This window comes from Balaenoptera musculus, chromosome 9 (genome assembly GCF_009873245.2).
Source record: "Balaenoptera musculus isolate JJ_BM4_2016_0621 chromosome 9, mBalMus1.pri.v3, whole genome shotgun sequence".
Classification (NCBI taxonomy): Eukaryota; Metazoa; Chordata; class Mammalia; order Artiodactyla; family Balaenopteridae; genus Balaenoptera; species Balaenoptera musculus.
The window spans coordinates 7,573,018-7,588,147 of record NC_045793.1 but is presented as its reverse complement, the minus strand read 5'-3'; the positions used below and the strand labels follow the sequence as shown (position 1 = coordinate 7,588,147).

Here is a 15,130-nt window from a genome sequence, read left to right as displayed (position 1 = left end):
AACCCTTTCCATACTTACCAGTATCAATAAGAATCAAATATTATATTTAGGTTGGCCTCAGATTAACTGCTCCTTGCTTTCACTATAAATTTTCTACCTCACTGCTTAATTTCATTTACATCTCATCCACATGGAATAATACTATATATATATACACCAAATATGCCACTTAAATCTTACTTAATAAGAATATAGAAACTTGTTAGGTTAACCTTTCTTACCTTTACCTTCCCTTTTTAAAAACCCAAGTGTCATTTGCTGATATTATCAGATGATACACAAATATTAAAGGTAATAGACCTGAATTTCAATCACAACGAAATGGATTCAAATCAATTCTGCAGAAGTGTAATCTCTAAATTATTAACAATAATAGCTAATGTTATTAAGCACTTTCTATGTGCTAGGCACTATTTTAAACACTTACATGTCTTATATTTAGTCCTCATTACAGCGCTGTATGATGGGGACTATTCTTAGCGCTCATTTTACAGGTGAGAAAACTAAGATAGAGAAAGGATACATAACTGGCCCAAAGTCATACACTGTTAGGGCTAGAATTTAAACCCAGAAAGTCTGACTCTGGAGCCCCTGCTCTTACCCACTACACATATTGTCACGATACCACATTTCTATACATTTCTAATACCAGTTAAGTAAATATATTTCCCTGAAATACCATATTTCATCCAATCTACGATGACATCAATTTCAAAGCACACCATTATCTTCTGTAGCATTAAGAAAATAATGTTGCCAATTAAACTATAACACAATGCTTTCTTATCATAGTGATTTCTAAGATGCATGCCAGTTTCAGATGTTAAAATGTTAAAAAGTTTGCATCTTTGACTTGATGAAATACGGTAAAGATCTGTGCCCAAATACCACAGCACTTTCCATCCTGTCTAGGAATCCAGCTTTTCTTAAAAGAGTACCATTACCCAATTATCAGGTCTCCAGAGCCTTCTCAAAAATACCCTGGACATGTAATCCATGAAAATAGAGCAAAAAGAAGTAGAATTGAAGTAGTAAAATGAAACCAAAAAAGTCATGTCTATACAACACACATAATTATTAAATGTTTCATTTTTATTTAAGAGGACTTAAAAATCGCGGGTCTAGATTTGGTGAAATCAGAGTGGAAGTCTTTGGCATCCAGGCCCACCTGGCCCTCAGCATTTCCTCAGGCCAGGGGGATAATCTTCCAATAGTCACAGTCACCGCAGCACAAAAATAGTTCCTTCCTCAGTGGAAGTGAAGGTTTAAAGATAGAGTAGTTAGGAAGAACTGTGACAGTGATTAATCCATTAATTTGCTTTCCAAAAGGGCAAAGATTAAAGATAATACTAGAAAGCTCATAGCTCAAGTAAATAAGAAGGTGTGAACAGTTTACTAAAACTCCAGAACCCGCAATCTTTCCCTGTTTCCTTCTTTGGCCTCTGATGCAATTCCTCATCCATCCGTCCAATAATAACAGCAGTTAACATTTATTGAGCACGTACTGTGTTGCAGGCACTGTGCTAAGTGCTTTACATACATTTTCTTAACCACTTCTCATCTTAGCCTTTGGCATCACGATTTCACACAATGAGGAGGAGACTGAGGCTCAGGGAGGTTAAGTAACTTGCCTGGTCAGAAAGGCAGGAAATCACCAAGCCAGGGTGGAAGCCTAAGTCTGCTTCCAGCACCCACAAGCTTCATGCCTGTGCTCTAGTTCTCACCCTGAGATGCCCGTGCAGTGGGTGCTGTGCAAGAGAGACACCCAACAGTGTCACAGGGCATCTCCTCCCCCAGCATCTGCCTCTTGTCCTATTCCTACCACATCTTCATTCCTTCTTCTTAAGTTACTTATTAACCAGGTCACTCTGGGGCAAGGAGTGGTTATAACTACGGAATAAAGTGTTATACACTACCCAGTGGTTTTAAATACAAAATAATTTCATTTCTTGCAAAACAATTAAATTGGAGTTTTTGATTTTTGTTTTACACATGGTGGAGGTAAATTAATTCTGTGATTTTAATTCTGAAGACTGGCCCCCTTTAAAGCCTGGGGGACGAGGGGGAGGGGCTGCTTCTCCAACTCTGACTTATTCACCTGCTTTAATATCTAAATCCAAGGTGGCACTTACGGGAGGACAGCTGAATATCCTATTCAACTACCAGACAGGAGGCACGCTGGCTCTGCTCCACCTGTTTGCTCTAGTGACAGAGAAGATGCTCTGAGTCTACTGAACGAGGTCAGCTGACTTTTCCGTGAACAGAAAGAACTTAGAGAAGCACAGAAAATAAGGCAGCAAAGGCTGCAGCGCTAAGTACTATCTCCAACCCCACACCTGCCATACCCCCATGACCCATCACCTCAATTCTGAGTGATAAAAGTGTCACCAAGGGGCTGGAAATAAGTGCTCAAAGCGGCTGTGGCAGAGTGTGGTTTTACCTCTGTCTCGCAACAATACTCAGCACAGTGTCTCAAAAAAGAGTAGGCACTCAAAAAATGTTTCCGGAATGAACCGACTGCATTTGCTGATTTGTCCCTAATGGAGACTTCGACTTCAATTTCTTTTTAAAGCTAAGAGAACACCTATTTAGCAAATTGAAGGTCTATACCCACCTCATTATCTATGTAGTATCTCTAGAAACCTACCCCATTCTTTAACTATTAACCTTAACTAATAACCATATCCCTTTCATTTATGAAATAATATTCAAATGCAAAAGCATTTGTTGGTAAAACAAGTTTGGGAATTCTTATTTATTGACTTACAGGAAAATTACTCAAAAATCCCAGTTACTTACCAGTAACTTTTTTTCTTTGAAAATGTATCATCCTTGACACTTTATATTATTGTCTCATATCACTCAGAGCACTGAATAGGATTTTGACCTCATGGGTCTCCACAGCATTTTACCTGATCAGAGTCATATGTCTTGGACTCAGGAACTCACTAGGAGACCTATATCAACAAATTAAATTCTCTAATTCTAGTTCCAACTTGAGGATCACACAAGGAAGTTGTTGTAGGTAATCCATCATTGATGGTAAAGAAAGAAAACAACTATATTAGTTACCAAGGATGCTACATTTTCAGAGAAACACAGCTTACTGGTAAGTAACCAGGTTCCTCTGAGGATGGATAGACTTACATCAACCAGCTGGTACAATAGGCGACTGTGTGGCTGGACCACTGGGAGCTGGAGAGGGAAGTCAAGCCAAAAATAGTAGTTGTAGGAGTACACAACCAAACTGAGACTCTTGGCAGAAGGCTGGTTCCAAGTAAAAACTGTGTTATGGAAAATCGTAGAGGGAAGAGCAGGTGAATGGCCTGCAGGGAAGGGAAAGAAATTAACACACCCTACTATGTGCCAAGCACTGTGCTAGAGACTTTACCAAAGTTAACTTCTTTAAAATTCACCACTACCCTAGGAGGTAGGTATGACTCCCCATCTTACAGTGGGACATCCCAAAGGGCAACAGTCATAGCCATCCGGTCTCTCAACAATCTTTAACATTAGAAGGGTTAGGTCCGACTTCCGTATAGTAGGGGGAAAAAATACACTCAGTTAGCCAAGCTAAAAATATTCTTGGATCCTGGTTGGTCCATTTAATTCAAGCCAGAGACACAACGAACTGGTGATGTTGTCTAATATCCTTTAGCTTTTCCGAGTAAAAACAATAAGGAACTGTCTCACATCTAAGGTGTATGAAAGAAAGCATCAGCTGCCACCCAACTCTAGGGAAAAGCTGAGGATGATTTCTGAAACTACCCATATTCTTCAAGATTTGAGTAGAGAAAAGATGACACACCAAGTTTTAAATTAGCTAGGCCTTCTGGTGAAAATGATAGTGTACATAACTTAATTTCAGACTGCTTTTATGTGAAGTAAGTACTGAAGAAAAAACTGGACTGAGGTTAAGTATCAGGTCTGGGTCAAGAAAATCTCATAGTAGAAGTGAGTTCCTAACAAGGTTTACAAGGATGATTAGGAGAAGGGTGGTTAAAGGAGAGGGTCAGAAATAAAACATCCTGATCAGATCTTGACACAGACACACTTAATTAAAGCAGCTAATCAAGGGCACTGGAGCTAAGGAATACAAGAGTGGTTCATGCCAGACTGTAAATTATTTCCATTTCTGCTGCTAGATATGTATGTTGCAGAGCCGTCCGGACGGGGGGGAACCTCCACCAGCAACACAAGGCTCCTGCCCTGAGCTCACTTAAGAACAACAGAAAGATGCCACCCTATAAGCATCAGTCTGGCACTTCTTCCGGGGCAGGCCTGGGGGGGCATATACAGCATTTCACACAGAACAGGTAACATGTGAAGTACAATTTCAGGAAGTTTGGACCCTTAAAGCTCTTCCCTGCATCCTAGCTTCAGAAGCCTGAGCCCGAGTAAAGAGGTCATAAATCTATAAACCTAGTTAATATAGTAACTATTAAAAACCCAATGCAGTCTGGGTCTGAAGGGGGCTGTTAGGGTAAATCATCTCCTCATAATCTGCAGTTTTGCTAAAATACTGGAGATCAGAAACAGAACAACAGTCACAGGACCTAAGTTGGTAAAACTACAAAAACACCCAACGCAGCATGTAAAGCACGTAACCAGAGCCACGTTTGTCCATGACACGCAAACTCAAGAACCTAATTCAATAATAGTTCTGCGAGTGGCAAATAAGACCATTTCTATCATTGAAAAAAAAAGAAAGTAAACAAAAACTAAGAAGCAGAACAAAGAATAAAGTCATGGTTTCCATCAGCGGTGGCAGCACAGCCGTTGTGAAGCCTCGCTCCCGTGAGTGGACGTGGGGCTGAACGCCACAGAGCAGCAGAGCCATTGGCTAAGGTAAAAAGGCAGGACGGCCACCGGACCGTAGTCTCAGAAGCGCGAAGCCCTTGCTCAGGTGCTAAACCTGCTCCGTGACCACCAAATCACACAGGCCAATTCTGCTGATCTTTGCAAAACAGATTTATAACCACTCCCCAATTGCTCACAGATTGATCATTTAGTGAATCGTGCTGAAACAACAAAGCCAAATAGAAAAAAAAATTGAAAACGCAATTCCCCACTCACTCTTTACACCAAAGGAAATTCCAAATAGGTTAAATGATGTTAAAATATAAAAATGAAAACTAGAAGGAAAGATGGATAATTTATAATCCTGAAGTGGAGAAAGGCTTTGTAAGCCTTAAAGAAACACAGAAATCAGAAGAAGAAATTCTAATTTGACTACATAAACATTTAAAACTTCTGTATAACCAAAACATACCAGAAATAACATGAAAATGGGGGGGAAAATCTGCAGAACAGATGATTAAAAACTAGTATTTATAATATACAAAAAGTCCTTAAAAATCATAAGAAAAAGTCCAACCCAATTTTAAAAGATCCAAGACAGTAACAGCCAACTCATAAAAGAAATATAAACAAACAATAGGTACTTAAAATTAACTTCACTGATTAACAAAAGGAGAGCAAATTACAATAATGTTTTACCTATCACACTGACAAAGATTAACATTTTATGTTGGGAATATAGATAAACAGACCCCACTATAAACAGCTGGTGAGAGTGTAAACGTAAAACTTTTGGGGGGCAATCTGGTAATAGCTATTAAAAATTTAAATATGCATATCCTCTTGACCTAGTAATACTGTTTCTAGAAACTTTTCCTACAAAATTACTCAAAAGATGCAAAGATGTGTATGAAGGATATTCACTGAAATGCTAACTGCAAAAGGAAAAAATAAAAACCTAAATGTTCATCAATTATGAATAGGGCAATTAATTATGGTAAATCCACAGGACCAAGCACTGTGCATTGTTGAAGATACTGAAGACCTGGACAGATGTAAAGCGATGGCCCCAAAAGGCAGGCATGTTTTATCTGGGAATAACTTTTTAAAATAAAATATATATTATCATTATAATTAACATGTTATAGAAAAAGAAATCTAAGAGAATAAAAGTCACAGGGCTTGGACGACAGGACCTTTTGCTCCTGTTTCATATATTTGTGTTATTTGAATTTTTACAGTTAATATTTTACAGTGACCTTTTAATTGAAGAAAAAGATAAAAAACAAAAGTTTCATTAACCCAACAGATATTCACATTAGCTAGTATTAAAAGTGCCTCATCGGTTGCCAAGGTAGCTCATGAAATCTGCCCAACCCTCTCAAAATGGTACTCAAATAATATTCTTTTACAAAATCTAGTAAGAGAAGATAAAACAGAATCCTAAGCAGTGGATTTAAGTCAATCCAAATTATCAAGCTAAATTGTGATAGTAGTTCTAGGTCTAACAAAATTTTCTTATTTCTTCAGAGCAATGAACACTTTTTTAACATTGCAGACTAGATAAGCATTTCTTTGGGTTTTGGTTCATTCTGTTTGTTTTCAAAACAGCTGTCAAAATTTGGTTTTGTATTTTGAGGACAGACTTGATCTTTGTAATGGTCAATTTAACAATAAATTTTAAAACACAAACTGTATACACAGTGTTCTTGGAGAAAAACGGCAAATTAAACACAACTTCTGGTTTATTTAGTAGTACAAAATAAACATTTGACATTTTTGAAAAGTTCACTTTTTAAACTTAAGATATATAATCTTAAATTTAAAATATGAACTCAAACATCCTACGTGTATGATATATCTTTAATATATGATAATAATATATAAACTCAAACAACAGAAGTGATCTTTCTTTTTTCTAAACGGCCTTTTCGGAAAAGCATAAAATGCTTATATTAGCTTCCTTTCAAAAGCAAAGGAACACCTCCTTATGGTCATTTAAGTAATATTCCATCTATTTCAGCCGAAAGAAAGCCAGAAAGGAAAGCAAAGGCTGCCGTGATTTGAAAAAGTGACATGGGCAGGAAGGACTGGCAGAGTTAACACAAGATTCAACCAACAGATGGTTCAGAGACAAAGAGCAGCAGAAAGCAACTAAGAAACCAGTTCCTTGAGGAACCAAGAAAGGATGGATATGTTCAGACTGAGAGTAAAGACACACACTTGGGAGAACCACTCATCAATGTCTAAGACATGAGAAAAATGACCCAGCTCCCTGCCACATCTGCTCAAATGCTGGGCAGGACATACTGGTCCTGTAATCCTGAAACTCACAAAGGAAAGAAAGCATGTTACTGTGTTGAAAGTTGGGAGTATATTTAAGTAAAGACCACTACACACTGGGTACACCAGCATGTTATTTCTTCTTTGTGTATAGTAACTAAATTTCTATTTACAATTAACTGAGGAAAGTGCATTACCACGTCAATAAATAATGCAATCAAGTGTTTACAGGTAAACAAGACAATGTTTTTCTTCTCCTTCAACAAAAATAAGCCCAAATTGCAAACTTACGAAAGAACTTACACATTCTGTGTCATGAAAGAAGCCCCCCCACCCCGAAAAAAATTCATTTGCAAATATCAAATGATAGGTGATGAACTTAAAATGTTAAGATATCAATAGGAAGAGCAAACCTGTACGTACTGAAAAGTCCAAAAGACTTTTAATTCTTCATGAATATGAGGACTAGGAGGTCCTTCTGATGCTGCTTGTTGTATGCTAAACATTCTGAAGAAGCCCCACTTTTCTTACTCTTTTCATTAGTAAACAAGACACAGAATTCTTACAAGAACATTACATTCTCCTGGGAATCTAAAAATGCATATTGGCAGGATATTTTTAAATTATTAAACCAATCACACCACTTGCCCAGAAGACAGACATCATTTGAGCAAGCCTCCCTTTCACAGTCATAATACATACAAGTAATAAAAATCTTGATATGAAGAATCAATGAAAGGGAAAAGTGCCTTGTTGTTTTCAGCAAGAAATGGAAAATGCACAAAAAGAAATGCACTAGTAAGAACTACAAGAGTAACTCCTAAACCAGCTTCTTCATCAAAACTGGAAAAACAGACACATTAAAGAACATGATTACCAATGTGCAGACTTACAAAAGATAAAGTTCTTTACTGACTGATGAGACAAAGTAATGAATGTCACCTAGAAATAATTTTCTGACAAACAACCACATATTATGGCAATACGGCGTATATCCCTTGGCCTGTATCGTTTCATAACATTTTTAAGCTGAATGCTCCTTAAAAAGATAAACTGAAGAGCAAAGGAAATATATGTAACATATATTACAGTGACTGTCTTCAAGAAGTCAGAAGTATTTTTAAAAAGAGAAAATAGACACATACTCTGTATTAAGATCCTATGGGCAACACGGCTTAGGTTCTGTAACTTCAACACCAAAAAATAAGTACCCACAAGTCTCCTAAAAGCATGCATTAAGGAAACAACAGACTAAAGATGTGGTCTCCAGGTCGACTGCAGGGCTCCTTGACCTCAAGTCAGAATCTACAGCAGTCACTTCATTAGATCAGATAGTAAACTTGTCAGACTTTCTTTACTAAAATAACCTAGATAAAATTGGTCATTTTAAAACTGAGCTTATCCCCTTCTACAAGTACAGAAGGGAATAAAGTAGAAGACTTGAGTGAATGACTGAAAATTGTCATTGTATCATCGTCATGCTCAAAGGATTTAAACTGAAGACAGCACTTATAAAGGATCAGCTTATAAAAATAAGGACTTAATTAAAACAATGTTACAACAGCACTTCCAAATGTTGAAAGCCATGGACTTTCTAGGTGTTTGGGTCAACAGTGAAGTCCCAAATTCTGCCAAGCCTGCAAGCCTATTACTAGGAAAGTCGTTGCAAAACAGGCTAACTTATTTATCCTCCTGCTTCTGACCTAGCTGACTCCAACTTTTAAAGCATATAAAAGAAACTGATATATTGCTGGAAATGCTCAAACTGAAGAAAAAATAACAGGGATATGGTCTCATCTGAAAAGTAAGGAGACTAGACAGAGATCATTAAAGTCCTTTCCAGCCCTAAAATTCTATTATTTATTGTGATAACACCAAGAAGCTTATCACAAACTGTATAAACCTTCAGCTTCCAAAAGTCAGTGATGATGGTTTTAAAGGGGCTGGGGGCTAGGAGGAGTAAAAGACGAATCACTTCAAGCAGAACCAGTAGTTAAGAGTGGCTCAAAAACAAATGTGCTTTGACCAGAGTTCCATGCAACAAAACCTAAGTTCCTGAGACTAGGGGTTACTTTCCTCCTTTTCCCCTCCTGTTTTGTGAAAATGTTTTTTCTCAACCTGCATGGGGTACTAAGTTTAGAAAAACACTTGTTTCATTAAAATGCTAATTTCTTCTTACAATTTCTCTCATGAACTCAATAAAAAGTTAGGTATCTTTACATTCAATGACTTTTATCTCCACTTGACAAAATTAAAAGCAAAATTCAATTAGTAAATACTCATTTGAATAAACTGTACTCTTAAATTTAACACCAAAAATTGTATCATGAGCAATTCCGGTTGTACATAAATAATGAACTTTAATAATTTCTTAATGTGTCTGAGCAAAGTGTACTCTTCCAGGCCCACATCAGATCATTAGAGCAAGGAAACTGACTTTAATTCTCCTAAGGCTCAGTTTCCTCACCTGCGAATAAAAATGTGGTAATACAACCATCACGAAGACAAAATGAGGTAGAGTGGTACCTAGTGCAGTGCCAGAAATCATTACTGATGTTAACTTTTATTATAAATGTAGGTTGGGCTTTCAACAGCATTTTGAGATTTGTAATGGGTGGCAAAATTAAGTATTCCATGTGTTCCTACTTTATTTCTCCAAATTTCTAAAATGTATCCCTCTGGAGAGAAAAAAACGAGGTTTCTTTTTCCTTCACTTCAAAATTTCCAAAAGGTCACTTTCAAAAGAATTAGAGGCTGCATCCTGATCCCTTTTGAGAACATTCTGACTGGCACAGAAAAGAATCCCTTTCACCCTTAGTATATTAATTAGTCATTTACCTCTAATGTGTAGGTCCTGACCTGTTGCAGATGACTGGAAGGTGTTAATAACATATAATACATATTTATCCAACTGCAAGTCAGAGCTTAAAGAGCTGTCAACTGACAAAATGCATAAATAACTAAGGATCATCCCAAGCCATATGTGTCACCATCAAGACCACCAGCACCATCACTGAAATCACCACTAGGACCGTGTCTGTAGCACAGACTGAGCTACTATGATAGCACTGACCAGTCTCTGAAGCCAGTGCGTCACACAATCTCAACAGGTCTCGTAAGACAGCAAATTAGTGCTTGATTATTACAATATCATATAAAAAATGACTGCTCATTGAAAACATTATTTTAGAACAAATTCCATTGTTTAGATGCCTTCCATGTTTAGACACCCAGGTCAACAATCATCTACTACGTGGTATAATCTAAATTTCAAATCACTTTCTTCTCTCTTTTTGCTTCCATGCCCATTCAAATAGCATTCCATATCATATGCCATGTCTTCCTGCATAAAACAGGTACTTAAACAGAAATGCTTTAACCAAAATCCTACTGATTGGTTCTATACTGTGTAAGTTTCTGCCATTTTCTTTTCATCTTGCTGCCACTATGTTTTAATGTGTTATCTCATTATAAAATCTACCATAGATTTATTGCCTTCCTTTGAAAACAGTAATTTTTTGGAGTGATTAAGATCTACCTCGTTCGTTCAAAAAAATTCTATTAAAAAAGGAAATTCTGACCTCTCAACCCCAAATTTAAAAATTCTTATAGAGAGAGCCTTAGAATTTGGACAAAATGTATAATAAGAAGCTTGTTTACTCCATGAGTATGGATGAAAAAGAACCATTTCTTACAGCATGGCTAATTCATATGAAGGGGGAGGAAAAAAGACAACTGTGCATCAGAAAGCCTTGCTCTAACGTGTGATCTGATGAGGACATTCGAGAGTATTTAAAGTTCTTTTTTAATGAACAGTCTTATAAAAATCTAGGAATCAGTTGCACATTAAAAAGAAATAACAATAAAACAAGGGACATCCGAGGTCAATGGCCTCCTCTCGATAACCAACCAACATTCCAACAGCAAAAACCAAAATGCACTGATAATTCATACAGCGCGTGAGTTCACCAACCTCCCTGGTCCCGCGCAATGAGCTCACAGAAGTCAGGATGTGCACAGGCTGGATCCTTCGCTGTTTCCATTCTTGGTTTAAGATTTCTGTTCTTTCCAGAATTTTCTGACGATTGGAACTAAACATACTCTTTAAAAAAATGAAGGAGAGGAGAAAAGAAATTGTTCATTGTTAGAAAATTTGTAACAGCTCTAATGAAGGTTAAAATTGAGTCATTCCTCAAAAGTATCAGGGACATTCCTTCAAAAGCATATGGATTTTACACTAAACTGTGGTTTCCCACGTTCAAATAATACAAAAACACCACATCTATTATTTTACTGAGAGTAGAAGGGGAATAGGAAATTATTTCCCTCCTTTCTTTGTTAACTTTGTATATATCTATATTTTTTTTAAATCACAATGACTTTAGGAACACAGTACCATGAAACACATTCCTTTACATTTGGGTCCTGGGTCTCCACATGAAGTACAAAGCTACACTGAAAAGATGGTGATTTCCAAGTAGACTGAATAACCATTAGATTAAAATCTTTCCACTTCACTAATGTGCATGGTACGATTTTTATGTTAATTAAGACAGACCAAGGACCTTAACTTCCAAGTTTTCATTTATCTTACAGTAAACTCCATTTACCCTTTCAAATTAAAACTTATCTTTAGGGGGTAAACCATCCTTAACTGTACCCGCATTTTCACAGAAGACGGAGGATACCTTGACTTCGTCAGCTCGCCTGAACCTCTTGAGCTGCCGCAGGCGCATGTACTCTGACTTTACACGCTTCCGCCAACACACTGGTCCCTTCTCAGATTTCTTCCCAGTCTGGCCCATGATTATTCTAAAAGCAATGGTTTCATATTAAAATCACTAATCTAACCAGCCTGAATATGACCACTTGTGTTTTAATCCCCAGCAAACTAACAATCAACAAAAGAAATGACACATAATTACGCTGTTGATATTTGCAAGAAGGGTCCTCATTTGTTCTGCATGGTGAAGTCCTTAAAAACATTTCATTCCAAGTATAAATTTTTATTTAAGACAACCTTTAAAAGACATTTTTATTTACAAAGATACTCCACTCCTAAACTGCAGTCATCCTACAGAAATGTGACCCATTACAGGAGTTAAGTATATACAGTTACGAGCTGTGAGATCCACACTTGTGGAGTGAAAAAAAAATGTAGACACATATTCTAAGTTTTTCATCATTAAATTAGTTGCTACAGGCATAAATGAATGACTGAAAAAGATAAATCTGAAAAAGAAGTAAAATCTACATACAGCACCAAAGATAGAAAATATACAGCACAATATGTGATAACTGTACAAATTAAAGTATTCCCCCTACACGCACTTTCAACCATGCTTCTCACCTTCAACACTGTGATGAAAGTCTGTGTTTCTGCCTCGTGCCACCTTTCCTCCCATGGGGGCTCCTCTGCTAGCCAGAGGAGAAGGAAGGCAGGGACCCCTCCCACCCCATCTGTGGTTGCAGAGGCTCTAGAAGCCGGTTTTGTGCAACGTGGGCTCGGCCTGTAGTCCACCGGGTGTCCAATTCACACCACAGAGTCTAAACGAGTGTCCTCTTCCAGAACATTTGTTCATCAAAGTGTTAAACTTGTACTTGTATCTTCAAAAGATTAGAAGGACATTCCTCTATCGGATGGTGCAAAGGTGCCACATTAGGGATTTGTGCTTTAATTTATCTAAGCGCAATGGAAAGTCATAGAGTGTTTTAAGTAAAGGGGCAGGGGGAAGATTTACACTCTGGAAAGCCCAGCTGACTGCAGTGCAGCGGCAGGAGGGGCTGGAAGAGAGTAAAAGGCAAAGGTGAGGCCAGGTGAGACTGGAAGGCGGGACTGACCCTAGACAAGCGACGATGCAGCTTCTTGAAAGACACCGGTGATGAGAGAAAGGAAATGATTTCAAGAGTCACTTGAGAGCAAACATGGCAAGGATTTCAATATGGGGAAGATGGCTTTCTGGCTTGAATAACTGAGTAGGGTTTCATGTACCTGCTTACAAACAGCCCTCGGGCACAGAGAAAATTGCCTAAGGAGAGGAATTAGAGAAAGAAAAGGAACCCAGAGGTCAGTGGTAACTTTCTGTAGGACTATTCCACCACCAAAACCACGAAAAGAGAACACAAATGGTGGATTATTCAAGCTGAGAGGGGCAAAGAAAGCATGTAATTAATGATTAGTAAGAATCAGGCAATGAATATACAAAGATGAATGAAACGCAAAACTTGCCCTTGCGGCACTTATAACCTACCTAAGAAGGGCTAAAAGAACGGACTTTACAATATGAGATAAATATGCAGAAGTACCGGGGCTGAGGGTGGGGGACACAAGTAAGGAGCTGCAGAAGGATGGCAGCAAAGTGACCACTCAACCTTAAAAGTTGAGTCGGGTTTCAAAAGGCACAGAGAGAACGGAAGGGGCTCAGGTAAGAGCAGCAGCCAGCTGGGTTCGGGCCGTAAGGGCGGAGAGGGGCCGCCAGCAGACCCTGCAGACGAAGGTGGACCCCAAATGAGGTAAACAGCCCAAATTACAAGAATTGAGGGAACGAGAAGAATGAAGAGACTTCAGAACTTAAGATAAAGACAGTTGAATGAGATCACAGAGATAGGACTGAGTCCTGTAAAAGCTTCAAAGTGCAACCTTGCCTGGGGTGCTGAGTGGAACAAACATGACAGTCCTCAGAGCTGAGAAGACTAAACCCCACAGCAGATCCCAGCCTGGCGGAAACACAGAAAGTGGGGAAGAAGTTAGGAAGACGGTGAGGCCGGGCAAAAAGATGCCAAAGTTAGGGAGAGGCTGGAGCTTTATTCTAAAAATGACTTTGTGGCAATTTTTTGCTTTCACATCTGCTGGTTAGTTAACAGATGAGCTCAGGTAATTCTATGCAAATTATTTTCAGACACTTAGTACTTCAAAGGCCTAGCTAGAAAGGAGAGGAATCAGACAAAAAGGGATGATCTGTTGCATTAGCTCAGAAACTCATCACAACTGGTCCCATCTGCTGCTTCCACAAATTCTTGGTCCTGGGAGGCGGCACCACCGTGCCTGATAAAAACCCGCACTGGGAACACAGCTTTCGTTTTCACTGATGTGCAACACGGATATCACTACAATGCATTTTTTAAGGTGCATTTTTTATGTCATGGTGAAGAGGTATCATTTCATTAGTTAGCACTTCATGTTTTCCACTGGAATCCTCCGTGCCTAACACGCTGGAATACCTTCTATGTGTTTCTACCATTAGTAACAACACCTCTGGAAAAGTATGTCAGGACAAAACCAAAGCTGTTACTAAACTAACAAGTTGCTTCATCAATGACAAAACACTTCAAAGTTGATTTGGAACCAACCTCTCCGTAAGAGGGCATGAAGGGATAAGTTTCCACGTTTATAAACTTCACAAAGCTCTTCCAAATAAAGAAGTAAGTGAAGGTTTTAAGCTATAGAATGATCTGGTAAATATACACAACAGAGAGGAAAAGAAAAAAGGACAGTGATTCATTTAGGGGAAATTATCAAAATATAAGAATCATGACCTCTGAATTAGGATAAGAAATGGAAGTGTACAGACTGTTCTTTAAAAGTATAGGAATAAGGGCTTCCCTGGTGGCGCAGTGGTTGAGAATCTGCCTGCCGGTGCAGGGGACACGGGTTCGAGCCCTGGTCTGGGAAGATCCCGCATGCCGCGGAGCAACTGGGCCCGTGAGCCACAACTACTGAGCCTGCGCGTCTGGAGCCTATGCTCCGCAACAAGAGAGGCCGCGATAGTGAGAGGCCCGCGCACCGCGATGAAGAGTGGCCCCCGCTCGCCGCAACTAGAGAAAGCCCACGCGCAGAAACGGAGACCCAACACAGCCAAAAATAAATAAATTAATTAATTAATTTTAAAAAAACAAGTATAGGGATAAACAGGCAGATCCATGAAAAAAATAACAAAATTTAAGGCACCATTAGAAGGATGTTTTACATAAAACAAACTGCCTCCGACTATCACAGCATTTACAACGTATTAAAATCACATTTTCACGTTCTTCACCCCACTTCACC

General features: G+C 38.5%; 1 protein-coding gene across 11 annotated transcripts in view; it reads right to left on the bottom strand.

Moving 5' to 3' along the window:
* Positions 1 to 15,130, bottom strand: part of EZH2 (enhancer of zeste 2 polycomb repressive complex 2 subunit) — a 63,056-nt gene that overhangs the window by 26,514 nt on the left and 21,412 nt on the right. For 3 of the 11 annotated variants that reach the window (XM_036863437.1, XM_036863427.1, XM_036863430.1), the window contains exons 1-3: positions 11,772 to 11,895; positions 11,057 to 11,185; positions 3,148 to 3,326 (exon numbers count right to left, since the gene is read on the bottom strand). In XM_036863437.1, the coding sequence (XP_036719332.1) occupies positions 3,148 to 3,326; positions 11,057 to 11,126 (249 nt within the window). In that variant the 5' untranslated portion in view covers positions 11,127 to 11,185; positions 11,772 to 11,895. Of the gene's footprint in view, positions 1 to 3,147; positions 3,327 to 11,056; positions 11,186 to 11,771; positions 11,896 to 12,008; positions 12,059 to 15,130 lie in introns of those variants that run through there. The other 8 variants (XM_036863433.1, XM_036863438.1, XM_036863428.1 and 5 more) reach the window with 6 other exon arrangements.